Here is a 26,812-nt window from a genome sequence, read left to right on the forward strand (position 1 = left end):
TGGTTATTCTGAGATAAAACATTAAGATATAAACTTGACATACTTTATATCCACAGAACTAGAGAAAGACTATGAAGAGAACAAGAAAACGTTGGAGGGCAAAGCCCGGCAGCTGGACGGCCTAGAAGACAAGATGAAGGCTATCCTCAACGACATCAACAAACAGATCCAGATCTACAACACCTGTCAGTAACAGCCAGGACCTGGCTGGTCAAACCAACACTGACTGACTGCAGACACTATGTGAAACTACTACTGCTTTACTCTGCTGAGCCTGTAGGGTGTACACTGTATGCTCTCTAGTGGGGGGGGCTCAGTACTGCACCTACAGCCATGAAGGCGCTTGTCCGACTACACTGTAACTGTGCCTTTTGATTGGGAGATTTCACACATCTAATATAACATTGTGTGCCCTCAGTGTATTACTGTGTGACTTTCAACTGAAGGATGGAAGTGCCTCCACATGACATTTACAAAAATAATAATCAATTTGTGTGTAGAATACAAAACATGTGCACATATGTTTGCGCCAAAACTCAGATCACCCCAAAACATTGCCACATTCAGAATATAAATAATGCCAAAAAATTAGTTATATATATAGATTGTTCTGTATAAACAATGAATAAAAGTTATGTGTACCCACTGAGGATGAACAAGGGGATGATCGGTCCCTTTGACATGGTTTCTGATCTCGCCTGGATTAATTGATGGATGTTTGTTCTCTTTAAACCCTACATGAATTCAATGGTTGGTATTGTTTATGTAATTGAGAGAAAGCTTTTTGGAGTTACCTGAAAATATACATTAAAAAAGCATTTCCACCCTCCAGTGTAGGGAAACTGAAATTGTGTGACTAATAAAACTGGAACACCATCACTACACTTAATAAACATGCATTGCATATGCAATGGTGGGGAGAGAGATATGGATCACCTAAGGAGAATATTGTAAAAAATTGTCATGTCAAAACTAGTTCATTTCTTATTCAACATCCCCCTATAATAAACCCCCTATAATAGGCTTGTTTTACTAATCTCATGCTCTGGTTGCATAGCTGCCTACCTGTAGAACCAGCCAAGAAAACCTTTGTCACATTGGCAGAATCTCCACATTGACAGAATCTCAATTGCACCCTTCTCGCGTCCTCTTGCCTCCTTCTCCAAATACAATTGGAGGAGAAGGTCATAGGGGCGGGACCTTTGGTTTTTTCATCCAAAGGGTTTTGAGAAGGAGGCGAGGAGAGAGGACGCGAGGAGGATACAATTGAGATTATCCCATTGTGAGGGGTTGGTTGCTGCAGTGCCGCCTCAGCCTGCCTGCCTTCAGGAAGTGGTCAGTGTTCTGTGTGGATTTCGGTTCGGACTGTTTTTGTTCCTAAACAAAGTGCGAGTCATTTCGCGTGGGCTGGTAAAGTAATTTAGGTTGAATCGATTTATCGTTTTGTTGTCATTCAAGTCACCTATATTTGATTAAAATATTTCGGAATCTATAAGAGATGGGTCCTGGATAACGAGAATATTCTAGAAACAGCAGAGAGTACGGGGTTTCGATTGCGGGAAGGGGTGAGCAGAGGCCCGCGGCCGTCAAGGAGCTTAGCGAGGGCTGAAGTACGGACTCGCCGGCCATTGTGCACAAAGACGGGGAGACGGCACTCAAAATTATACATGTTTTGTAAGTAGTCGGTCATTACTGGCTAGTATATATTTTTTATGTTTAATTATAACAAGTCATGAGGCGCTATTGTCAATATGTATTGTTTGTCTAGCTTGTCAACATAGCTGTCTAACATTAGGTAGCTAAATTAGCTAACAAGCTAATGACATTCGCCAGAACCACTAGTAATTTAGCTAGGAAGCTAAAGCTAGTTGGCTAACTGTTGTTAGCTTAGCTAACGTTAGCCGGCTAGCTCGATAGCCAGGTAACGTTAACGTTACATTGGCAATTTATCCATGTCGTTAATGACATTATAGAGATCACCTGTTAACATTTGAACGTTGAATTGTCAGATTTTTGAAGAACTGATTGGCCAATGATCATTGATAGCCAAGTAACTCATTTTAGCATGTTAGCTAGCTACCAAACGTTAAGTAACTGGTCGTCACTAGCTAGCTAACTTGCCGCATGAACATGACGCCATTGCATTGAGGGTAAAGACTGTGGCAGAAATGTACATGAAGGTGTAATGTTAGGTATACTGTTATAGCCAAATGTGTAAATTAAACAAAAATAGTCTAGCTAGCCACTTAAAGACATTGTAGTTAACGTTTGTTAGCATTGTACCGAAGGTAACGTAATGTTTTCTAGTCACATTGTCTAGCAATCCAGGGTATAACATTCATAGGCAACATCCAAGGCAAAACAGATAGCTAGCTAGATACAGTAGCTAGTATCACACAGTGTTGGGATACTCAATAAGACAGCCACCACAAGTATAAGTATTGCAATGTTTGCAGACAGAATGCAATCTGATCAATGTACAGGAAATGTTTGAAATTTGAGTTTAATCTGATAGGGGTGAGGTTTAAAATGTGGATGTGTGTAAATGACCTAATTGATCATAGTTCTGTAACCTACTATATACACCACATATCACACTCTTTATGACTCTTACGTAGCTCTGTAACACTCATTCATTACTGTGGTGGTCCCCTGACTCTTCTCAGGACCCCTGATTCTGTTCTGGGAGAGTTCTGACCTGTTACATCGCCAAGATAGCTGGACCGGGCAGAAAGCGGCACACCTCAGAACCAGACCCCAGCAGCGGCAGCAGCAGTGACGCCGGCGACGGGCGGCCCGTGAGCGCCAAGCGCCTGAAGATGGCCAGCAGCAGTGAGTCAGGCCGGCGGAATGGGGGTCGGCGCAGCGCAGATGACAGCACCAGCAAGAAGAAGCAGAAGGACAGGGCCAACCAGGAGAGCAGGGAGGCCAAGCGAGCAGCAGCCGGGGCCAACGCAGAGCACAAGAAAGGTGAGAGGGTTGAAGGGGAGAGATTTGAGGTGTGGTTAACTTGGTAAGGCACGAGGGTACGTCCCTGAGATGTTGCTTTATTAGGATGGGTGGAGTGTTTGCTGAAAGCAAGCCTATTTGACTGCGTTTACACGGGCAGCCAAATTCTGATAATTTTTCCACTAATTGGTCTTTTGACCAATGCATTACTGAGAGCACATTGCCTGCCATACAGGACATCTACAGCACCCGGTGTCACAGGAAGGCCAAAATAATAATCTAGGACCTGAGCCACTGCCTGTTCACCGTTACCATCTAGAAGGTGGAGACAGTACAGGTGCATCAAAGCTGGGACCGAGAGGCTGGAAAAACAGCTTCTATCTCCAGGCCATCCAACTGTTAAATAGTCACCACCAGCCGGCCTCTTCCCAGTACCCTGCCCTGAGTCTTAGTCGCTGTTACTAGCCGGCTACCACCCGGTACTCTACCCTGCACCTTAGAGACTGCTGTCCTATGTACATAGTCATTGAACACTGGTCACTTTTTAATAATCTTTACATACTGTTACCCACTTAAGTATTTGATCCCCTGCTGATTTTGTACGTTTGCCCACTGACAAAGACATTATCAGTCTATAATTTTAATGGTAGGTTTATTTGAACAGTGAGAGACAGAACAACATAAAAAAAATCCAGAAAAACGCATGTCAAAAATGTTATAAATTGATTTGCATTTTAATGAGGGAAATAAGTATTTGACCCCTCTGCAAAACATGACTTAGTACTTGGTGGCAAAACCCTTGTTGGCAATCACAGAGGTCAGACGTTTCTTGTAGTTGGCCACCAGGTTTGCAAACATCTCAGGAGGGATTTTGTCCCACTCCTCTTTGCAGATCTTCTCCAAGTCATTAAGGTTTCGAGGCTGACGTTTGGCAACTCAAACCTTCAGCTCCCTCCACAGATTTTCTATGGGATTAAGGTCTGGAGACTGGCTAGGCCACTCCAGGACCTTAATGTGCTTCTTCTTGAGCCACTCCTTTGTTGCCTTGGCCGTGGGTTTTGGGTCATTGTCATGCTGGAATACCCATCCACTACCCATTTTCAATGCCCTGGCTGAGGGAAGGAGGTTCTCACCCAAGATTTGACGGTACATGGCCCCGTCCATCGTCCCTTTGATGCGGTGAAGTTGTCCTGTCCCCTTAGCAGAAAAACACCCCCAAAGCATAATGTTTCCACCTCCATGTTTGACGGTGGGAAGCTGTTCTTGGGGTCGTAGGCAGCATTCCTCCTCCTCCAAACACGGCGAGTTGAGTTGTTGCCAAAGAGCTAAATTTTGGTCTCATCTGACCACAACACTTTCACCCAGTTCTCCTCTGAATCATTCAGATGTTCATTGGTAAACTTCAGACGGCCCTGTATATGTGCTTTCTTGAGCAGGGGGACCTTGCGGGCGCTGCAGGATTTCAGTCCTTCACGGCATAGTGTGTTACCAATTGTTTTCTTGGTGACTATGGTCCCAGCTGCCTTGAGATCATTGACAAGATCCTCCCGTGTAGTTCTGGGCTGATTCCTCACCGTTCTCATGATCATTGCAACTCCACGAGGTGAGATCTTGCATGGAGCCCCAGGCCGAGGGAGATTGACAGTTATTTTGTGTTTCTTCCATTTGCGAATAATCGCACCAACTGTTGTCACCTTCTCACCAAGCTGCTTGGCGATGGTCTTGTAGCCCATTCCAGCCTTGTGTAGGTCTACAATCTTGTCCCTGACATCCTTGGAGAGCTCTTTGGTCTTGGCCATGGTGGAGAGTTTGGAATCTGATTGATTGCTTCTGTGGACAGGTGTCTTTTATACAGGTAACAAGCTGAGATTAGGAGCACTCCCTTTAAGTGTGCTCCTAATCTCAGCTCATTACCTGTATAAAAGACACCTGGGAGCCAGAAATCTTTCTGATTGAGAGGGGGTCAAATACTTATTTCCCTCATTAAAATGCAAATCAATTTATAACATGTGTTTTTCTGGATTTTTTTGTTGTCATTCTGTCTCTCACTGTTCAAATAAACCTACCATTACAATTATAGACTGATCATTTCTTTGTCAGTGGGCAAACGTACAAAATCAACAGGGGATCAAATACTTTTTTCCCTCACTGTATGTACAGTGGGGGAAAAAAGTATTTAGTCAGCCACCAATTGTGCAAGTTCTCCCACTAAAAAGATGAGAGAGGCCTGTAATTGTCATCATAGGTACACGTCAACTATGACAGACAAAATGAGAAAAAAATCCTGAAAATCACATTGTAGGATTTTTAATGAATTTATTTGCAAATTATGGTGGAAAATAAGTATTTGGTCAATAACTAAAGTTTCTCAATACTTTGTTATATACCCTTTGTTGGCAATGACACAGGTCAAACGTTTTCTGTAAGTCTTCACAAGGTTTTCACACACTGTTGCTGGTATTTTGGCCCATTCCTCCATGCAGATCTCCTCTAGAGCAGTGATGTTTTGGGGCTGTCGCTGGGCAACACGGACTTTCAACTCCCTCCAAAGATCTTCTATGGGGTTGAGATCTGGAGACTGGCTTGGCCACTCCAGGACCTTGAAATGCTTCTTACGAAGCCACTCCTTCGTTGCCCGGGCGCTGTGTTTGGGATCATTGTCATGCTGAAAGACCCAGCCACGTTTCATCTTCACTGCCCTTGCTGATGGAAGGAGGTTTTCACTCAAAATCTCACGATACATGGCCCCATTCATTCTTTCCTTTACACAGATCAGTCGTCCTGGTCCCTTTGCAGAAAAACAGCCCCAAAGCATGATGTTTCCACCCCCATGCTTCACAGTAGGTATGGAGTTCTTTGGATGCAACTCAGCATTCTTTGTCCTCCAAACACGACGAGTTGAGTTTTTACCAAAAAGTTATATTTTGGTTTCATCTGACCATATGACATTCTCCCAATCCTCTTCTGGATCATCCAAATGTACTCTAGCAAACTTCAGACGGGCCTGGACATGTACTGGCTTAAGCAGGGGGACACGTCTGGCACTGCAGGATTTGAGTCCCTGGCGGCGTAGTGTGTTACTGATGGTAGGCTTTGTTACTTTGGTCCCAGCTCTCTGCAGGTCATTCACTAGGTCCCCCCGTGTGGTTCTGGGATTTTTGCTCACCGTTCTTGTGATCATTTTGACCCCACGGGGTGAGATCTTGCGTGGAGCCCCAGATCGAGGGAGATTATCAGTGGTCTTGTATGTCTTCCATTTCCTAATAATTGCTCCCACAGTTGATTTCTTCAAACCAAGCTGCTTACCTATTGCAGATTCAGTCTTCCCAGCCTGGTGCAGGTCTACAATTTTGTTTCAGGTGTCCTTTGACAGCTCTTTGGTCTTGGCCATAGTGGAGTTTGGAGTGTGACTATGTGAGGTTGTGGACAGGTGTCTTTTATACCGATAACAAGTTCAAACAGGTGACATTAATACAGGTAACGAGTGGAGGACAGAGGAGCCTCTTAAAGAAGAAGTTACAGGTCTGTGAGAGCCAGAAATCTTGCTTGTTTGTAGGTGACCAAATACTTATTTTCCACCATAATTTGCTAATAAATTCATTACAAATCCTACAATGTGATTTTCTGGATTTTTTTTTCTCATTTTGTCTGTCATAGTTGACGTGTACCTATGATGAAAATTACAGGCCTCTCTCATCTTTTTAAGTGGGAGAACTTGCTCAATTGGTGGCTGACTAAATTCTTTTTTTCCCCCACTGTATATACTGTATTCTAGTCAAGGTTCGTCCTATACAACTACTGCTGTAAACACCTTTTCTATTCATATACTGTCTATTCACACCATTATATTTATTTATACTCCGCATCTAACATTGCTCGTTCTGATATTTATTTACATTTTGGGGATTGGGGATTTGTTCTGTATTGTTGGGTGTTACTGCACTGTTGGAGCTAGAAACATAAGCATTTCCCTGCACCTGCGATAACATATGCAAAATATATGTATGTGACTATTTTTGATTTGGCCAATCACATCAGATCTTTTCACATCAGGTCTTTAAAAAAATATATGTTATTGAGCTGATCTGATTTGTCAAAAGACCAGTTGGGGGTGGGGAATATCAGAATTGGGCTACCTGTTTAAACACAGCCCTTATGTTGAGCCTATATTTTAATTTGTGTATGACATAACATCTCAATGTAAAAACCTGATGATAAATGGGGGTGACTCGAGGTGTTGAACGGTACTTCAAGTTTGCTTTGTGTCATCTATGCAGTGTTTGCCTTTAGCGAAGAGGCAACACATTTTTGTTTAACATCCTCCAGTAAGATGTTAGTCATTTGCAGCCTTCTCTTTCATTGTAGAATATAGAACAGGTCATGTAACATGTTTGTGTAGGCCTCATGTCTTTTCTTTGTGTTACAATGCGTCATCTTCGGTCATGTTGCTTTCAGTTTGTAATGGAACAATGGTATGTGAAAGATGGCTCTGTTTATCCTCACAGGTAAACATGCTGATGCAAGAAATATCACTTCCCATAACCCCTTGAAGAAGAACTTGAACATATTATACTGAGTAAGAATATCTAGTACAAGACCCACTGCTGAGCAAATGTACAGCAGCTATCAAATTGTATTGGTCACATACACATATTTAGCAAATGTTATTGCGGGTGTAGCGAAATGCTTATAAGAAATAATATTTTCTTCTGGGCTAATAATTTAAGAAATAACACACACAAACAAAAAACTGCAAAGTTGCTTAGGAGCTAGAAGCAGAGCTGCCATGCCTGTCGGCGGCATCTTGCATGTCTAAGTATTGTGTCTGAAATTGAGATGTGATCGCTGATTGAGTGAGCTCATGCATGATCACCAGCCATTCATGTTTGCTAATAAAGTGTGGCCAATAGCGTGGTTTTAGAGGCCGCCCTCTTGCTAAATGCATATAGGGGAAACACTGGCTAATAGCTGCTGTAGGTAGGTATCATGTGCTGATGCTGAAGAGTTGTAATCCTAGCTGATGTAAGGCCAGACCTAGGGAAACAGGCTTTGTCAAGGTCACGAGAGAAAGCTGCTGTGCCTCTTCCTGCTCTGCTCTCTCCGACCAGAACACATTAGCCCATTCAATTCAGAGGGCTGACCGGCCGGCATGAGTCTCCACCCACACAGCATCCTCCTCTTGCCTCATCTAGCTACCCTCGGTCCCATTGTCCACACTATATCCTTTGTGTCCTTCCAATGCCTTGGCTGTTGTCTATGCCATTCACTGATACGCACCGAGCACCTCCCCAGTTTCTTTCATATTTTAGCGGTGTAACACATCAGTAAAATACATATCATACTTTCAATGTATATGTAACTATGTGCAAGTGACAGGCCGTTCAACAATTTATAGAAACCACAAGTGAAAGACACCACGGACTACCCTATTGGTAAGAGTAATTTGGCAGTTTGTTCAAAGAAGGACAAATGTCAATACTATGGTAAAATCATAGTGGACCGTAGCAGGGTTTATGGAGAGGGGGGTCACATGGAATACAACCTGACTGGGATCCCAGCTGTAGAGGGTGCGGTGTTGCCTGGGTCATTCTACAGCTTGTGTGTGTGAGAGCGGTTCAGGAAGGAGGGGAGAGAGAGGCTCAGGAAGGAGGAGAGGGGGAGATAATTGTATACAGTATGTGTGTGAGAGGGGGGAAATAAACGAGATAGTCTGTAGTAATGGTGAACATGAGCTCTGTAGTAGACTGAGCTGAACTCGCATACATGGCACATGCATGACCTGAAAAATACCGGGATTTATTCTCGGGATGGAACAGTTTTGTAAAATACCGGTAAAATATTCAACCCTAATCTAGTCCTCTGAGACAAACTATGCTGATCTGTTGTAGACCATTCTAGGTTGATTTGTGTACTTGCCTAACACCGTCACAGCATGTGCTATGGACAAAGTGTTCTATTTTGCAGGTGATCCTTGTGGTAGGCCTCTGACAGACTGTTTTGTCTCTGCTCGTTCGGTGCTGTGTAGATGTGTTTGTGGACTGGAAGCAGAATGCAAATGAGGTGATCGTGAGGCTGCGCTGTGGAGACGGGGTGCAGAGGGTGGAGGACGTCGCCACTACCTTCACCGACACGGACTGTCAGGCCCACTTCCCAGGTCAGATCACAAGCTACACACACCTCAAACTAACTAGGCCACCTACATGTCTTTATAGCCCAAGTGTATGTGATGCTTGTATAGGCTACATGTCCGTTTTAAGTGTGTATGTGCGGAGATGGCGTTTGAATGAGGGAGTGTGTGTACGTGTCTTTGATCTGCATGGCGTTTAGTCTTTCACTGTGACCATGCAGCATTCGAGCTAGTCTGATGGCCCGTGACTGCTCTCTCTTCAGATGGGCGCCAGTGGGACTGTCATCTGCATGAGGAGATTGAGGGCTCCTGCAGCAAAGTGCAGTACAAAGAGAAGGGTGGCTTCCTCCTTCTGGTCATGCACAAGAAGATCCCCTTCCACTCCTGGCCTTCCCTTATGGTGAGTCTGCCAGCAGCCCTCCCTGCTGTAATTGAGCATATGGGTCTCTCATGGAATAGCATCAACTGCCATCTTTTTGTATGCCTATTGCCTATCCCTTGCGAAGGTTTCAACACAATTCCTAAAGCAATACATAGAAAATCTGCAACATTTTGTGTCTTCTCTCTGTAGCAAAATAAAAAAGAGAAGCAGCCTGTGAACGTGGAGGCCAAGAACGGCAAAGACCAGAAACAGCCGCCGCTGGTAAAGCCGCTGGTAAAGCCAGAGAAATCTGTCCCGGAGATGGCAGACAAGCCCAAACTGTCCACCCAGCCTTCTGCTCCACCGGCACAGAGCGAACAGAGGCGTAGCAAAGCAGAGCGCGGTGTCAAACGCACCATGAACAACAAACCAGCTGACAGGCCGGAGGCTGGGGTGAAGGCTGCAGAAGAGGGGCAGACCAAGCCTGTCAGTGTCAGTAAAGGGGACCTGCCTCAGGAGCCCAGTGCCAAGCGCACCGTCCGTCCCCCAAAGGACCCCACCTCAGATACACCCAGGGATACACACCCCAAGTCCACAGCCAATGGGAAACCACACAGCCCCACTGCCACTGGCCGGGACCCACAGACATCTACAGCTGGTGACAATCGAGCTGAGCTGCTAGGAAACGGCCATGAGGGTACAACACCTGAGGTAGCCGTCAGCCACACGCAGCAGGAGTTGAAAATTCAGGTGAGTCCCAGTTTCTCTAGACTGCACCATCTCACCAGGCACTGAGTACTGTGTGGGTTCAAATTTGTTTGTGATTATCTGCTGCTCTGCATCTGATTGTAAACGCCCATTATTGTTTTAGATGGAGGATAAGAAGGCCCCAGAGTCTGATTTCAAGGCTGGGGCAGAAGAGGTAATCGTACCGGCAGCAACTGTGTCCACTGCTGGGTTCAGCCCCAAGGCTGGAGCCTCCACAAACACCAACAGAACAGAGAGGCCAGGGGAGGCTGAGAGGACTGACTCTGAGACGCTAGTGAGAGCGTCTCAGAATGAGGCTGACCAGGCCACTGAGAGACTAACACCAACCAAACGGTCAGGATCAGGGGAGCCTATGACTGCAACACCCACCAAGCAGGCTGATTCCCCCAGCAGCAGCAGCAGCACAGAGGAGGAGAAGAGGGACAGGTCTAAAGAGGAACCTCTGGAGATGAAGCAGGAGGATGGTCAGTGGACATCTCAAAAGGACGCTGAAATTCACGAATCTGATTTGAAGTGAACATTTTTGTCACGCAAATAATTTGTCAGGATAGCTCAATGCAGAAACATGGCTATAGTACTGTGGTTTGTGAGAGAAATGACAGATCAGTTGCCGTGAGGATAGAGTCCGTGGTCTGCATACAGTGATCTGAAACGTGACGCTGTGGTTATCTTTTAGCAGTTCCAGAGCCAATGGTGAACCTGAAGTTGCTGAAGAACGACTCGTACGAGAAAGGGACAGACCTGATGGTGGTCAACGTGTACATGAAGGGCATCTTCAGAGAGACGGTCAGGGTGATCTTCAGGGAACAGGACTTCACACTCCTCTTCCAGACCAGGTAACTTAGTCCTTCTGACCTTTCACCTCGGTGGCCTTAGTGGATCTTGATTACATTTTAGTGGTGTTTCCGGCTTACTGAACCCTCTTCCCTTTCAAACAGCGATGCAAATTTCTTGCGCCTTCATGCAGACTGCGGAGCGAATACGGTCTTTAAGTGGCAAGTCAAACTCAGGTAAGACTTCGAAGTCCAACTTGGTCTGTGAGTTTGTGGCATTTCTATTGATATGTTTACACGGCCCCTTGGTTTTCATTGAGACCATGAGTCTGACAAGCTGGGATCCTCTGTTGCAGGAACCTCATCCAGCCTGAGCAGTCTACGTACGCCTTCACCCCGTCCCGTTTAGACATCACCCTGAAGAAGAGGCACAGCCAGCGCTGGGGGGGCCTGGAGGCCCCCACAACACAAGGTCTTCCTGCTGCCTGGCTTCTACTGCACACGTTATAGACATCTGTTACACTAGCTGTCACACAGTTTGAAATATAGCAGGCCCTTATAAATATTACACACACAATGGCTTCCACACAAATGTATTAACTGACTTACTTTATATTGCTGTTTGAGGAGCACACTGACTGGCCGCGTTTCAGTTGAACCAATTGACTGTAACTGACTGTAGGTCTAACCAGTATCCTAGGAAACCATTAGAGCTTGTCCTAATGTGTCTTTAAGCATGTGAATTACGTGGGAGGGTTGATACCAGGATGTGTGGACCTAATATATGAGTGTACAAAACATTAAGAACACCTGCTCTTTCCATGACATAGACTGACCAGGTGAAAGCTATGATCCCTTATTGATGTCACTTATTAAATCCACTTCAATCAGTGTAGATGAAGTTAAAGAAGGATTTTTAAGCCTTGAGACAATTGAGACATGGGTTGTGTATGTGTGCCATTCAGAGGGTGAATGGGCAAGACAAAATTATTAACATTTACATTACATTTACGTCATTTAGCAGACGCTCTTATCTAGAGCGACTTACAAATTGGTGCATTCACCTTATAGCCAGTGGGATAACCACTTTACAATGGGTTTTTTTAAGTGCCTTTGAACGTGTTGTGGTAGTAGGTGCCAGGCGCACCGGTTTGCGCCAAGAACTGCAACGCTGCTGGGTTTTTCACTCTCAACAGTTTCCCGTGTGTATCAAGAATGGTCCACCACCCTAAGGACGTCCAGCCAACTTGACACAACTGTGGGAAGCATTTGAGTCATGGGCCAGCATCTCTGTGGAACACTTTCGACACCTTGTAGAGTCCAATGCCCCGATTTTAATTTAGGCTGTTCTGAGGGCAACTCAATGTTAGGAAGGTGTTCCTAATGTTTGATCTACTCAGTGTGTAAATGTTATGCGTGACTGTGATAGGCAGGCATGTGGGTGTTTACATTCAAGGCAGCACTACGGACAGGAATCTGAGCACTGAAACTCATCCAGTAACTCAGTGTGCTGCTCTCACAAGCCAACGGGTCTGAGTGTCAGTGCAGAACTGCAGTGCCTAGGTTATGTCCTTAACTTGTAATATCTGTCATTTTACTGGTGCTAGTATCTCTTGATATACTTTACAATGCTAGTAGGCATAGATGTAGTTGGTGTACTACTTTTACAAGTTTTCCAGCAGGTAGGCACTGTCACGTTTCTAGTAGTGAATTAAAGGAATCTCAAGTGCACAGGGCCATTCCGTTCACTTGGCCGTATGCAATGTGCTTCTCTTGGTCCTGACAGTCGTTTGTCGTTGACCACAAGCTCATCCTCCTCTGTTTAAGGTGCAGTGGGTGGCGCCAAGGTTGCTGTGCCCTCCGGACCGTCCTCTCAGACGAGTCAGCCGGGCAGCAGCCAGCACACCCTCCCTGCCAAGGAGGAGCCCCCCCGGGTGGGGGAGGAGAAACCCAAGCCCCCTCGGACAGAGGACGGAGGCCTGGACAGTGTGTCAGCCCGCACCGTCTCAGACCATGTCCCCATCAAACAGGAGCCTGTAGTCACGGTGAGGGGGGAGAGAGAGAGAGAGAGGGGGAGAGAGAGAATAATGAGTAGGGGGAAGGAATCATATTTCTTTATCATGTTATCCTATGAGCCTTGAGGGTTGGTGTTTTTCCAGGCCACTGTGCTTCTGCCTCTGCTTTGCTTGCTCTTTGGGGTTTTAGGCTGGGTATCAGTACAGCACTTGTGGCAACTGCTGATGTAAAAAGGGCTTTATAAAGTTGATTTGATTCATGGAATTTCATCCCTAAGCCCAAGCCCACCTGCATGGTCCAGCCCATGACCCACGCTCCTCCTGCTGGCAGCCAGCGCAGCGTTGAGGAGGAGGAGGAGGAGGAGGAGGAGAAGGTGTGTCTGCCAGGCTTCACAGGCCTGGTCAACCTGGGCAACACCTGCTTCATGAACAGTGTCATCCAGTCTCTGTCCAACACCCGGGAACTCAGGGACTACTTTCATGGTCAGCTCCTCTGATCTTCATCTTTCCTCCTGTCTGTCATTCGTTGTTTAAGCTGATCACTTTTTAAAATCCTTTATGAAATATGTCTCTGGAGATGTAAATATAAAAATGAAATGTAACGTTGTAGGGAATAAAGTATTTTCTAATAAAAAATGTTTCAACATGCAAGTCAATTTATGAAACTTCAGTGACTGATATTAAACCACATTAACTGTGTTCTCTCCCCGTCTTTGCAGACCGGGCTTTTGAGAATGAGATCAACTGTAATAACCCGTTGGGGACAGGTGGTCGGCTGGCCATCGGGTTCGCTGTGCTGCTGCGGGCGTTGTGGAAGGGTACCCACCATGCTTTCCAGCCCTCTAAGTTAAAGGTGACAATCCACTCTCCTGAGAGTCCTGTCTTTAACTCCCTCCTGTTATTTAATAATATATAATAGTATAATATATGCCATTTAGCAGATGCCCAAATAACCCAAATCGCCTTAGTCTTGCATGAATACATTTTTACATATGCGTGGTCCTGGGAATTGAACCCACTATCCTTGCGTTGCAAGCGCCATTCTCTACCAACTGAGCTACCACAACACCATCATGCCCTCCACACATATTTAAACCAAGCACCCAGTATTAGGGTTACAGTACAGCCTTTAGTCTTCTCATCTTTTCTCCAGGTGATCGTGGCCAGTAAGATGTTTTGGCTTTATTCTCCAGGCGATCGTGGCCAGTAAGATGTTTTGGCTTTATTCTCCAGGTGATCGTGGCCAGTAAGATGTTTTGGCTTTATTCTCCAGGCGATCGTGGCCAGTAAGATGTTTTGGCTTTATTCTCCAGGTGATCGTGGCCAGTAAGATGTTTTGGCTTTATTCTCCAGGTGATCGTGGCCAGTAAGATGTTTTGGCTTTATTCTCCAGGCGATCGTGGCCAGTAAGATGTTTTGGCTTTATTCTCCAGGTGATCGTGGCCAGTAAGATGTTTTGGCTTTATTCTCCAGGCGATCGTGGCCAGTAAGATGTTTTGGCTTTATTCTCCAGGCGATCGTGGCCAGTAAGATGTTTTGACTTTATTCTCCAGGTGATCGTGGCCAGTAAGATGTTTTGGCTTTATTCTCCAGGCGATCGTGGCCAGTAAGATGTTTTGACTTTATTCTCCAGGTGATCGTGGCCAGTAAGATGTTTTGGCTTTATTCTCCAGGCGATCGTGGCCAGTAAGATGTTTTGGCTTTATTCTCCAGGCGATCGTGGCCAGTAAGATGTTTTGGCTTTATTCTCCAGGCGATCGTGGCCAGTAAGATGTTTTGTCTTTATTCTCCAGGCGATCGTGGCCAGTAAGGCCAGTCAGTTTACAGGCTATGCCCAGCACGATGCCCAGGAGTTCATGGCCTTCCTCCTGGATGGGCTCCACGAGGACCTGAACCGCATCCAGAACAAGCCCTACACAGAGACAGTGGACTCAGACGGACGGCTGGACGAGGTGGGTGAAATAGAGGTTTGAGCAGCACCATACTCAATTAATCAAATTTTTTTTTATAAAGGCCTTTTTACATCAGCAGATGACACAAAGTGCTTTACAGATACCCAGCCTAAAACCCCAAACGGCAATCAATACAGAGGCAGTCGTACTCATAACGACACTGCTGTGTCACGGTTCCCTTCAGGTCCAGTTGTGACATGGTGTGTCTGTTTTAACAGGTGGTGGCAGATGAGGCGTGGCAGAGGCACAAGATGAGAAACGACTCGTTCATTGTAGACCTCTTCCAGGGCCAGTACAAATCCAAGCTTGTCTGCCCCATGTGCACCAAGGTAAGACACAAACAGGGGAATTATTGCAATTCCCAATAACACCTGTCTGACTATATCTGGGTGTTCATGTTCAACTGTGTTTTTTTTTATTGAGGCTCAGTGGGACTGGGAGGTGTTTCTGGTCTTTCAGTTTATCAGTCAAACTCACTGGGATGAAACCACATAGTACTTCTGTTTGCTACGGCCGTCCACTCCTGAAAACAGACCCTGACTGTTGTTTTTAGGCATGTCTGCCCCTTAGGTGTCATGATAATGGGCATTTAACCCCCTAAGATCGATGTCTGCTGAAATCGAATTAGCATAATAATAACAAATCCCCATAAAGATCTGTTAGTTTAAGCTAAAGGTATCCGTTTTTTTTTTGCATTGGATGCGTCTCAATCCGCTGCATTCGACTATGTCGCACTTCCGCATCTCGCGGTGAAAGGTGACAAAGCTAGAGCGGTGTTTGTCAGACCATGAGACATCCCGAAAACTGGTCTTCTCGCAGAATCGTCTGTAACATCCAAACCGTTTGGGCTACACTAAAATGTGAGATTCTCACGAAGATGTACATGTCTGTTGTTTTGCTCTAGGACGCCCACAGGCCTCACAAGACTCGTCTGAAGGTCCCCCGGTAACAGTTGAAAAAATGAATGGAAGTATACTGTATATGGAGACTGTTTAGTGCCAAAAATATGGGTTTAAATTAGGGGTGTAACGATCCATCTACTACATCGATGTATCGATTTATATTCCTATGATCCAACTACATCGATCTGTGCTCGGCGAGTTGGCCTTTTGGACAACATATATCGATCTAACATCGTTTTAAAATGTAATAAATCGATTGTATCGATACTAGGAAATAACCCATTGGATTTAAGCACGTCAGACTTTATATGGATGTTTTTTCTTAGCACTTTTAATGATAAAGGCTTTAAACATTACTCGATTCAGTCTGCCTATCCGTGACGTCATCGCGCCAACAGCGGCGCAAAGACAACAAAACATAGCATGGCGGACGACAGAGGAGAAGCCGACGAGCGAGAAATTATCAAGCCACCATTGCGGTCCTTACAAGAAACAGGAATCTAGGAAACTTCACCTGCACTGTCCAGTATCCAGGTATTTATTTCAGTCACACTGGTTGAATTTTTGGCTAAAAGGTTACTGAATCGATTTCAAGTCACTGAATCGTTTCGGATCGTATCGTTCTAAATGAACCAATATCGTCCTTGAATCATATCGACAACCACGAATCGTGATACAAATCGAATCGTTGTTAAAACGAATCGTTACACCCCTAGTTTAAATACATGGGCTAAAAGCAGTAAGACCCCCCCCAAAAAAAATTTCATCAAATATATATATTTTTCAAAATCAAATAGCTAATTGATCCTTGGTATGACCTTCTTAAAACAATTCCATATAGCTTAGTAGAAACCCCCCTCCCCTGGTTTAGACAGGGCTTAGACTCTGAGTTAATATGATGCAGATGATTTGAGACTTGGGGCCTGGCTGTTAAGCTGCAATGGAGGGAAACCTAATTCAGTAATGGAGAAAAATGGACCCATCAGAGTTATTAGACGAATTGAGGATTGGTGTTGGTGGCTGGCTGTGTTGTAGTGGAAGAAACTAATTTATTTAGTGCTGCGATAGGAAGTTCTACTTGACCTGTTTTGAAAAGTTCAAATGTCCTTCCCTCTCTCTCTCTAGGTTTCCATAACCTTTGACCCCTTCCTCTACCTTCCCGTGCCCCTGCCCCAGAAGCAGAAGGTCCTCACAGTGTTCTACTTTGCTAAAGAGCCTCACAAGAAACCCATGAAGGTAAGATGACATATTGGTTTCATTCAGATAGCAGATGGCTTCGGTTTATTATTTGATTTGACTGATTTATTTGACCAAGTCTGCTTCCTCTGATTCTGGTGTGTGTCAGTTCCTTGTGAGTGTGAGTAAAGATAACTCGAGCACAGCTGAGGTCCTGGAGTCCATCTCTAGGAGTGTGAGGATCAAGGCAGAGAACCTGAGACTGGCTGAGGTAGTGAAGAGTCGCTTCCATCGGATCTTCCTCCCATCCCACTCCCTGGACACAGTCTCCTCCTCAGACATGCTCTTCTGCTTCGAGGTGCTGTCTAAAGAGCTGGCCAAGGAGAGGGTGGTGCTGCTCAGAGTCCAGCAGGTAAATGTCCAGCAGCCTTCCTTGCCGTCCTATTCGAACCTTCCGGAACTATAACACAAGTCCCTAGTGTGTTACCTAGTGTCTGTCTCTGTGTTCAGCTCATCTGTCTCCCTGTCCCCCCGTCCAGAGGCCTCAGGTCCCCAGTATCCCAATCTCTAAGTGTGCTGCCTGCCTGAAGCCTCCTCTCTCGGAGGAAGAGAAACTGAAGCGCTGCACCCGCTGCTACCGTGTTGGCTACTGCAACCAGTGAGTCAACACACTAAATAAATGTCTGCTGCCTGGCGCTAATGACGCAGAGGCGATTAATGAGGAAATATCCCAATAATAACACACAATGACACAGGATAACTATTTCAGAACTATTTCCTGTTCTCCTAAATGATTCATGAATAAAAAATGAATCCGTTTAGTTTTTAATCCAACCTAACTTTTTTCCTTCATGTTTCAGAGTTTGCCAGAAAAAACATTGGTCCAACCACAAGGTTCTGTGTCGCCCCAACATGGAGAATGTGGGGCTTCCCTTCCTGGTCAGCGTCCCTGAGTCCAGACTCACCTACGCCCGTCTGTCCCAGCTGCTGGAAGGATACTCAAGGTACCATTGGGATCGCTGGAATTGATGGATGATATGAATGCTGCTCTTTAGATGTCAATACAACTTGCTGCTTTGACATTTTTTGGACTGTCACCTGATTACAATGTGGTCTCACCCTTTTCCCCATATCTCTGTGTAGGTATTCGGTGAACGTGTTCCAGCCTCCCTTTCAGTCTGGCAGGACGTCCCCAGAGGTCCTCCAGTGCCGGGCTGACCTTCCTCCTCCAGCAGAGATCTCTGAAGGTGTGGGGCCAGGGGATGAGGCCAGGGGCGTTGGGGGTGGGGCAGGGGACTCTGAGCAGGAGAGCTCCTCTCTGGTCCCTGAGTCTCCACTAGAGACAGCCCAGGCCTCGGCACTCTCAGCCGGAGACCCAGACGCCCTCTCCACCCACACCACAGACTCAGGTTTCATTGAGCCCTCCTCTGGCTCCCAGGACTCCCAGGGAGAGAAGGAGACCTCCTGTGAGAAAGCTGTCAGGCCAGAAGGTAAAGGCAAGCATCTCAACATCTCAATAGTATGAGATTTCTCAACTGATCATATGGAGAAATATTTTTTTCACCTGATCATAGATACACTATATATATACAAAATTATGTGGACACTCCTTCAAATTAGTGGATTCGGCTATTTCAGCCACACCCGTTGCTGATGGGTGTATAAAATCGAGCACACAGCCATGCAATCTCCAGAGTAAAACATTGGCAGTAGAATGGCCTTACTGAAGAGCTCAGTGACTTTCAACGTGGCACCGTCATAGGATGCCACCTTTCCAACAAGTCAGTTTGTCAAATTTCTGCCCTGCTAGAGCCGCCACGGTCAACTGTAAGTGCTGTTATTGAGAAGTGGAAACGTCTAGGAGCAACAACGGCTCAGCCGTGAAGTGGTAGGCCACACAAGCTCACAGAACGGGACCACCGAGTGGTGAAGCACGTACCACGTAAAAATCGTCTGTCCTCGGTTGCAACGTCAGCACAAGAACTGTTCATCGGGAGCCAAGCAGCAGCACACAAGCCTAAGGTCACCATTCACAATGCCAAGCATCGGCTGGAGTGGTGTAAAGATCGCCGCCAAACACGTTCTCTGGAGTGATGAACCACGCTTCACCATCTGGCAGTCGAATCTGGGTTTGGTGGATACCAGGAGAATGCTACCTGCCCGAATGCATAGTGCCAACTGTAAAGTTTGGTGGAGCAGGAATAATGGTCTGGGGCTGTTTTTCATGGTTCAGGCTCCTTAGTTCCAGTGATAGGAAATTTTAACTCTACAGCATACAATGACATTCTAGACCATTCTGTGCTTCCAACTTTGTGGCAACAGTTTGACAATGTCCCCGTGCACAAACGAGATCCATACAGAAATGGTTTGTCAAGATCGGTGTGGAAGAACTTAATTGGCCTACACAGAGCCCTGCCCTAAACCCCATCGAACACCTTTGGGATGAATTGGAACGCCGACTGCGAGCCAGGCCTAATCGCCCAACAAAATGCCCGATCTCACTTATGCTCTTGTGGCTGAATGGAAGCAAGTCCCCACAGCAATGTTCCAACATCTAGTGGAAATCGTTCCCAGAAGAGTGGAGGCTTTTATAGCAGCAAAGGGGGGACCAACTCCATATTAATGGCCATGATTTGTGAATGTGATGTTCGAGGAGCAGGTGTCCTCATACTTTTGGTCATGTTGTGTAAGTCGTTCCTCTGTGGATCACTCTGTGATTTGTGGCTGTATTTTCTGCTGTTTGTGTATCTAGCTGCAGTGACAGGCTACCAGCAACCATCAGAGTCTGCGTCCAGCCACGCCTCTCAGTTCTACATCACCATCCTCGACTCCAACAGCAAGGAGCAGACACTGGAGGATAAAGGTCAAACCCTCCTGTGCATCATTCAACATGGAACTCCTTTACCATATGTGTTCTTCAGCGTCTTACTGTTGTTTGTCATGTGTTCCCCACAGAAGAGGCAGTTCTGGACCTCCCTGAGGACTCCAGCCTGGAGCTGGTGTGGAAGAACAACGAGCGTCTCAAGGAGTATGTCCTGGTCCGGTCCAAGGAGCTGGAGTTTGAGGAGGACCCTGGGTCGGTCAGCGAGACGGCCAGGGCTGGACACTTCACCCTGGAGCAGTGCCTCAACCTCTTCACCAAGCCTGAGGTGCTGGCACCAGAGGAGGCATGGTACGAACATACACGCATATTAACGTAGCCTTCAACATACGCTAACATGTGGACATACTCAAATAAATGTAGCCCTACAGTCACACAAAGCCATGCACTAACACACGTGCACATGCACAGATAACATTCAAACGGTCCCACAAAGCCATGCACTAACACACATACACAATTAACATTCAGACTGTTCTCGTACTAAGTTAGGTTTGTAATCCATCAAAACACCACCTAACAGAAATTCTCTCCCTCTTTCTCTCTGTCCCTAACCCTCTCTCTCTGCCTCTCTCTCTCTCTGCCTCTCTCTCTCTCTGCCTCTCTCTCTCTCTCTGCCTCTCTCTCGCTCTCTGCCTCTCTCTCTCTCTCTGCCTCTCTCTCTCTCTCTGCCTCTCTCTCTCTCTCTCTCTGCCTCTCTCTCTCTCTCTCTGCCTCTCTCTCTCTCTCTCTGCCTCTCTCTCTCTCTCTGCCTCTCTCTCTCTCTCTCTCTCTCTCTCTCTCTCTCTCTCTCTCTCTCTGCCTCTCTCTCTCTCTCTCTCTCTCTCTGCCTCTCTCTCTCTCTCTGCCTCTCTCTCTCTCTCTGCCTCTCTCTCTCTCTGCCTCTCTCTCTCTGCCTCTGCCTCTCTCTCTGCCTCTCTCTCTGCCTCTGCCTCGCTCTCTCTCTCTGCCTCTCTCTCTGCCTCTCTCTCTCTCTCTGCCTCTCTCTCTGCTCGCTCCTCTTTCTCTTTCTCAGGTACTGTCCAAAGTGCCAGCAGCACAGAGAGGCCTCTAAGCAGCTGCTGCTGTGGCGTCTGCCCAACGTCCTCATCATCCAGCTCAAACGCTTCTCCTTCCGCAGCTTCATCTGGAGGGACAAGATCAACGACATGGTCGACTTCCCCGTCAGGTACATATCATTACATATTATAAACACAACTTCTCATATTAGTCACTTACTCACACTGACCATACACTCAATGACTTGGGGGGGGTTTTCTTGTCTTTCAGGAACCTGGACCTCAGTAAGTTCTGTATTGGTCAGAAGGACGACATGCAGCAGCCGCCCATCTATGACCTCTATGCGGTCATTAATCACTACGGGGGCATGATCGGAGGTCACTACACTGCCTACGCACGCCTGCCCAGTGCCCAGAACAGCCAGCGCAGTGATGTCGGTGAGTGGCTCTGTTTGAATGAAGTAGGATATACTGTATTTTGTGACCATGGCAAACTGGTTTAACATGTTATATTCTGTTCATACTGTTAAAATGAACTCACCTGCCCTTCTCTCCTCCACCTCCCTCTTCTTCCTCCACATCCCCCCTCTATTTCCTCCACCTTCTCTTCCTCCCCCTTCTCTTCTTCCCCCTTCTCTCCTCTTCTTCCACCACATCCCCCCTCTACTTCCTCCACCTTCTCTTCCTCCACATCCCCCCTCTACTTCCTCCACCTTCTCTTCCTCTACTTCCTCCACCTTATCTTCCTCCACCTCCCTCTACTTCCTCCACCTCCCTCTACTTCCTCCACCTTCTCTTTCTCCCCCTTCTCTTCGTCCACCTCCCCCCTCCTCTACCTCCCCCTCTTCCTCCACCACCTCCCCTCTTCCTCCACCTCTTCCTCCACCTCTTTCCTCCTCTCCCTCACCTTCAAACTTCCCCCTCCTCTTCCTCCACCTCCCCCTCTTCTTCCTCCACCTTCCTCCACCTTCCTCCTCTACCTCCACCTCTTCCTACACCCTCCCTCTCCTCTCTCCCCCCCCCCCAGGCTGGCGTCTGTTTGATGACAGCACGGTGACGATGGTGGAGGAGAGCCAGGTGGTGACGCGCTATGCGTACGTGCTGTTCTACCGCCGCCGCAACTCCCCCGTGGAACGACCAGCTCGCTTCCTGGGGCCCCTGGGGGCCGAGTCCCCCACCGCTGCAGGAGCCACTACCAGCCAGGTGAGGGCGCCATTCTCTACCGCTGAGACCCCCCCCCATCCTTAGGGACATACCAGGATCCAAACATGACTCCCCCTCAACCCCAAACCCCTCTTTTGAGGTAGATTTAAATGTTCTGAGATGACATTTTTACCACGAGTGAGATGTAATGCTGTATTCATTCATCTATTCCTCTTCATGGAGTGATATTTGGTTGCTTGCTTGTGGTGCTTTCAGAGAAATGAGAAATGATCTCAGTTGCCATTGCCAGAGGGGTAATGTGTATTCTGCTTCTAAAGCTATAATGAGAGAAAGACGATGGATCTAATTTCATTGCTCTAGGCCATTGGTTTGTTCATCAAGAGTTTTATGATAGTTTCTAAATTGAATAGGTGCTTGGAGAAAAGCTGTGCACACATGTTTCAACTTATTAACCTGAAGTCCCTTTCATCTGATTTGTTTTGGCTTCTAAGCGTCATTGTTTTCTGTCCAAATGCTGAAAACAAAGTTCATTGCTTCAGGATTAATAAGTTACAGCTGTGTGTATTCACAATCAAGGCACAACTTTGTGGAATGCCTGTGAAAATGATTGGGTGTATGGTACGTTTTTCTTGTGCTCATGAGTTTATATTCAGGGTGGGAGTCTGTCTGTGGTTACAAATTATCTGTGATTTAATTAATCTATTAGCTAACTGTTAAAAATAATGATGTGAGGTGTCCTCATGCTGTTCCTTGAAAGAGTCTGGCTTGTCCTTGACCCAGTGGCCTGTGACACCGTTAATAAATTAGACAGAGGGCAGTGGATGGGGAGGGTTTGCTGGAGGTCTGGCTGTGGTGAGGTGGCGTTGCTTTACAACCAATCCTTTCCCAGAAGCTGACACAGGTTTCCGCCGTCGCAGGCCTCTCTGATATGGCAGGAACTGGAGGAGGAAGAGGAGGGTGTTGAAGAGGGCCGCCGGGGCCTGTTCCGTCCCGGGCTGGGGAGGAGAAGAGCAGCCAGGAGGGTGGAGGGGGTGGAGGGGCAGGTGCGGCGGCTGCTGCTGCTCCAAAGGATCTTGAATTATTCCGACGACGACTGCGTCCGATATTTCGTCCTGGGTACCTTGGCTGCTTTACTAGCGTTGTTACTGAACCTACTCTACAGAGCCAACTGGGGCTAAGTGGCCATCATCACACCCCACACATACACACGTACGCTTATACACTAAGAAATGAAAAGCCTAATGACCTATCCATGCCAATATAAAAAACAGTTTTTTTTTTTTAGATGGCCTATAAATCAATATGCTGCTGAACACATTAAAAATGTAAAACTAAATTATACATAGCATATCCATTAATCAAGCCTAGTAGCGTCTACTAGGAACGTTCCTCAGCAAGACTTGGCCTTATTATATACCGCAGTCCATAACTTATGTCCGTATAATCTACGCTAAATTGTAGTTCAAGCATACTTCAACCCAACAGGCCTTTAACTTATCCTCCCCTTATTTGTGTCCATGCCAAGTCTCTCTCACATGTAGGTTTTTAGTACTAAAATATGAAATGCAAATTTTCTGAATGGCTAGGCCTATATTTTGCAGAAGTGATGCTGCTGAGAGGACTTGAACTAGGGTATAGGGTTAAAGTCCTACTGTAATAGTGTTGAGTGGGTGAGGGAATAAGATATTGTAGTACTGCTCATTCACAGATATGTAATCCTTTAGCTCCATCCCAGGATGGTATGATGGGCATTACTGCATGCTTTGTTCAGTCATGACTTTATACTGTAACCTGAAGACAGCTAAAATGTGTGTTTGCCTTCTCAATGAATACAGAGTGTTTAGACTTACTGTAAGCTATTATGTGCCTTTTGCTTGTTTGTCACGTTGCTGATTTTATTTTTGATTTTATGTTGTCAATGGTAAGCTCTTAATTCAGCAGTTTTATTGCTTTCTGTCCACCAGGGTTGGGCTCAATTCTAATTGAAGGCCGTTAATTCAGGAAATGATTTGAATTTAAAATTCAGAAATGTGTGAACTTTTGAAATAAATAGCTTTTACTTTTCAGTTTATTGAGAAGTCATTGAAAATAAATGCCCTTTTTTAGATGATTGGATTGCAATTTTTGTTTACTTCCTGAATTGACTGCCTTCAATTGGAATTTTTTAAATTTCTTTATTTATTTAACCTTTATTTAACCAGGTAAGCCAGTTGAGAACAAGTTCTCATTTACAACTGCGACCTGGCCAAGATAAAGCAAAGCAGTGCGATTAAAAACAACAACACAGAGTTACATATGGGGTAAAAAACACAAAGTCAAAAATACAACAGAAAATATATATACAGTGTGTGCAAATGTATCAAGTTATGGAGGTAAGGCAATAAATAGGCTATAGTGCAAAATAATTACAATAGTATTAACACTGGAATGCTAGATGTGCAAGAGATTATGTGCAAATAGAGCCCAACCCTGCTGTCCGTACGTTTTCCTTATCCCTGTCATACTAAATGAAAGCCATTTTTAATTGTTTAACCTTTAATGTGCTGCTTTGCATTAAGTTTTTTTTTGTGAAGTAGCTAGCTATGTCAGAGCTTTACGACTGTTTGAGCAAAATAATACGTGCGCTGATGTACAGTATGAAGCTGAGTTTAGAAGTGACGTCAGGTCATTAGAAGGGAGATGCCGTCCAAATATCAATGAAATTTGCTACATTTAATGATTATCTGTGTTGCTGGTATATGGACTAACCTCTGTAATAGTGTTGTAGTAATATGTTCAAGTCTCAGGGATATCACAGTGCATTCTGTCATAACGCTCCCCCTTGTGAGTGGGTTTAGAGGCCAGGTATATTCACTATCAGCTTTAAATGCCCAGTATGTCTCACAGTGGTTTATCCGAGCGTGATGGTATGCAGTACGTATTTCATCTTATTTAAAATGCATTTACTCTCTGTCTCAGTGAACTGTCGACCCAGGATATGTGAATGATCTAGGCTACCTACAGATGGCAAAGATTCCCTATGGTTGTGGGTGTAAAGTGAAAGCTATTGATGTAAGGAAGTGTATATTTTATAGCATAAATATTTTCAAGATTGCTTGTATACGCTGTATAGAAATTGTACGATTTTAAATGTAAATGTAATCTTAATTGTAAAATCGTAATCTTAAAATCGCTCTGTCAATGGAATATTTTATTTTAAAAGAAAGTGGGACATTTCCCAGCAATAAAGCGTACAGGTCCTTCTATCTCAATGCTGCCCCAATAAACCAACACTTGTACTGCTTTTCAAAATAAAATGTCAACCTTTATGCTGTCTTAATGAATATTATTTTTCAATCAGTTTCTCTCTGGAATCTTTTGGATGTTATTTCAAACATGGAAATTGTCCAGCCAATTGGAACTGAGTTTTGTTTTGTGTCTGCAAGGAATGGGTCAGTCCAGTGCTTTTGGTTTTGGATTGTTTACAGATAAGACGGGCCTGGTCTTCCTGAAAGTGAGCTGATCCAGAGAAAAGCATGATTTGTAACACTGGTTTATTTTACAGGCCTCTAGCCAGGCACTCTTTGGGACCAACCTGGACCCTGAAGGACCCCCTCCGCTGACCCCAGAGGTGACCTCTGAGCTGTTTGGACACTCTGGAGAATGTGCTGCTCTGTCCTACAGCAACATGGAGGAGGTGGACTAAGGCATGACTGAGGCTGAGGTTCCACCGCCCTGGCATAAGTTTCCAGCTGTGGATCGTTGCCAGCGGCAACATTGGGAAATATACTCCTCAGTAAACACTTCAGTGCTTACTAATAAACTGGGCGTCTTCAAAGCGTCCCCTCAGTGGTGCAATGCTAAAAATGGCAGTAGTGCTTTTGTGGGCGAAAGGACCAGCACATGTAACCACAGATGTGGTGGACATACCAGCTCATGCTGTATATGTAGTAATATCCATGCAACAGATTTCCTCACACATACTTATCACACGTGTTTGCACATACAACAAAAGCCTCCACACTCCTGTTGCCCCAGAGCCTCCAGGTTGCAGCCAATGGTTGTCTGGTTCAGAGGTCACAAAGGAAGGTTGCTAACATCAAACACCCCCCCCCCCCCAGCCTGTTGGGATTGAAGGAAAATGGTGATGGGAGTGGTGTGTGTGTCTGTCTGTCTGGGTGTGGAAGCATTTATTTGTGTGGGGTGGGGGGGGGGGGGGGGTGTTTTCTACTTCTCATCAAGGTTTAGTCTGTATGTTGTGGTCTTTGTTGGTTTCTGTAAACTGGGTTGACATTGTAGTGTGCAGAAATGTTTGGATTTATTTGCTTTGCTTTAGATTTTAAAACATTTTTACTTGGTAATTTATCAAATCCTGTGGATGCAATTTTTGGGAAGATGCCAACTTGATACACACTGAAATGTGCATGTTGATACACAGTAGCCGTAGAATAGAATGCTTTTACCACTTCTGCTACATATCTTTATTTCTGTTTACGTAGACTCTTGTACACCCCTCCCTTAATTTGTGTTGGACCGCAAATGTAAAGTGAGGGTTAATGAGAATGCGGCTGTGTATAAGATATACATTGTTAATATAAATGAAACCCTTTTTGAGAAGCGCTAACAGGATATTTGAATATACACTCTGATTCAGTAGGAACTTGAATAAAGTTGCCTGGCAGAGATGAGTTTTGGAACTTTTTTTACGCTCCGTTTGTACTATTTTCTGTGTTAAATTGTTGGTCCTCCAACCTGCACTGGTTCTGT

At 45.6% G+C, this 26,812-nt stretch overlaps 2 protein-coding genes across 8 annotated transcripts in view; both read left to right on the forward strand.

The window, feature by feature from the left end:
• The window catches only part of LOC311150054 (laminin subunit beta-2-like), a gene marked incomplete at its 5' end in the record, with an annotated part of 70,425 nt that extends 69,670 nt beyond the window's left edge, over window positions 1-755 (forward strand). Inside the window, 1 exon segment of the mRNA XM_084187299.1 lies at window positions 57-755. Within this exon segment, the coding sequence (XP_084043425.1) occupies window positions 57-193 (137 nt within the window). The 3' untranslated portion in view covers window positions 194-755.
• Window positions 756-1,332: 577 nt separating this feature from the next.
• Window positions 1,333-26,741, forward strand: LOC311150205 (ubiquitin carboxyl-terminal hydrolase 19-like). 7 transcript variants are annotated; one of them, XM_084187557.1, is made up of 25 exons: window positions 1,333-1,674; window positions 2,667-2,970; window positions 8,975-9,103; window positions 9,340-9,476; window positions 9,648-10,187; window positions 10,309-10,669; window positions 10,882-11,041; window positions 11,144-11,215; window positions 11,335-11,450; window positions 12,806-13,023; window positions 13,272-13,476; window positions 13,713-13,846; window positions 14,787-14,960; window positions 15,164-15,274; window positions 16,973-17,083; window positions 17,193-17,435; window positions 17,563-17,681; window positions 17,884-18,027; window positions 18,167-18,513; window positions 19,776-19,886; window positions 19,979-20,195; window positions 20,920-21,072; window positions 21,174-21,340; window positions 21,930-22,105; window positions 25,611-26,741. In XM_084187557.1, exons 2-25 carry the CDS (start codon window positions 2,820-2,822, stop codon window positions 25,749-25,751), a joined length of 4,437 nt encoding a protein of 1,478 aa, XP_084043683.1. In that variant the 5' UTR covers window positions 1,333-1,674; window positions 2,667-2,819; the 3' UTR covers window positions 25,752-26,741. The 7 variants fall into 7 exon arrangements, with proteins under 7 accessions (XP_084043683.1, XP_084043684.1, XP_084043679.1 ...); XM_084187558.1 differs by having other exon boundaries at window positions 14,787-14,945; XM_084187553.1 differs by lacking the exon at window positions 25,611-26,741 and adding an exon at window positions 22,984-25,374.
• The last annotated feature ends 71 nt before the right edge of the window (window positions 26,742-26,812 follow it).

The sequence above is a fragment of the Coregonus lavaretus genome (genome assembly GCF_964263955.1).
Source record: "Coregonus lavaretus genome assembly, chromosome: 22".
Lineage (NCBI taxonomy): Eukaryota > Metazoa > Chordata > Actinopteri > Salmoniformes > Salmonidae > Coregonus > Coregonus lavaretus.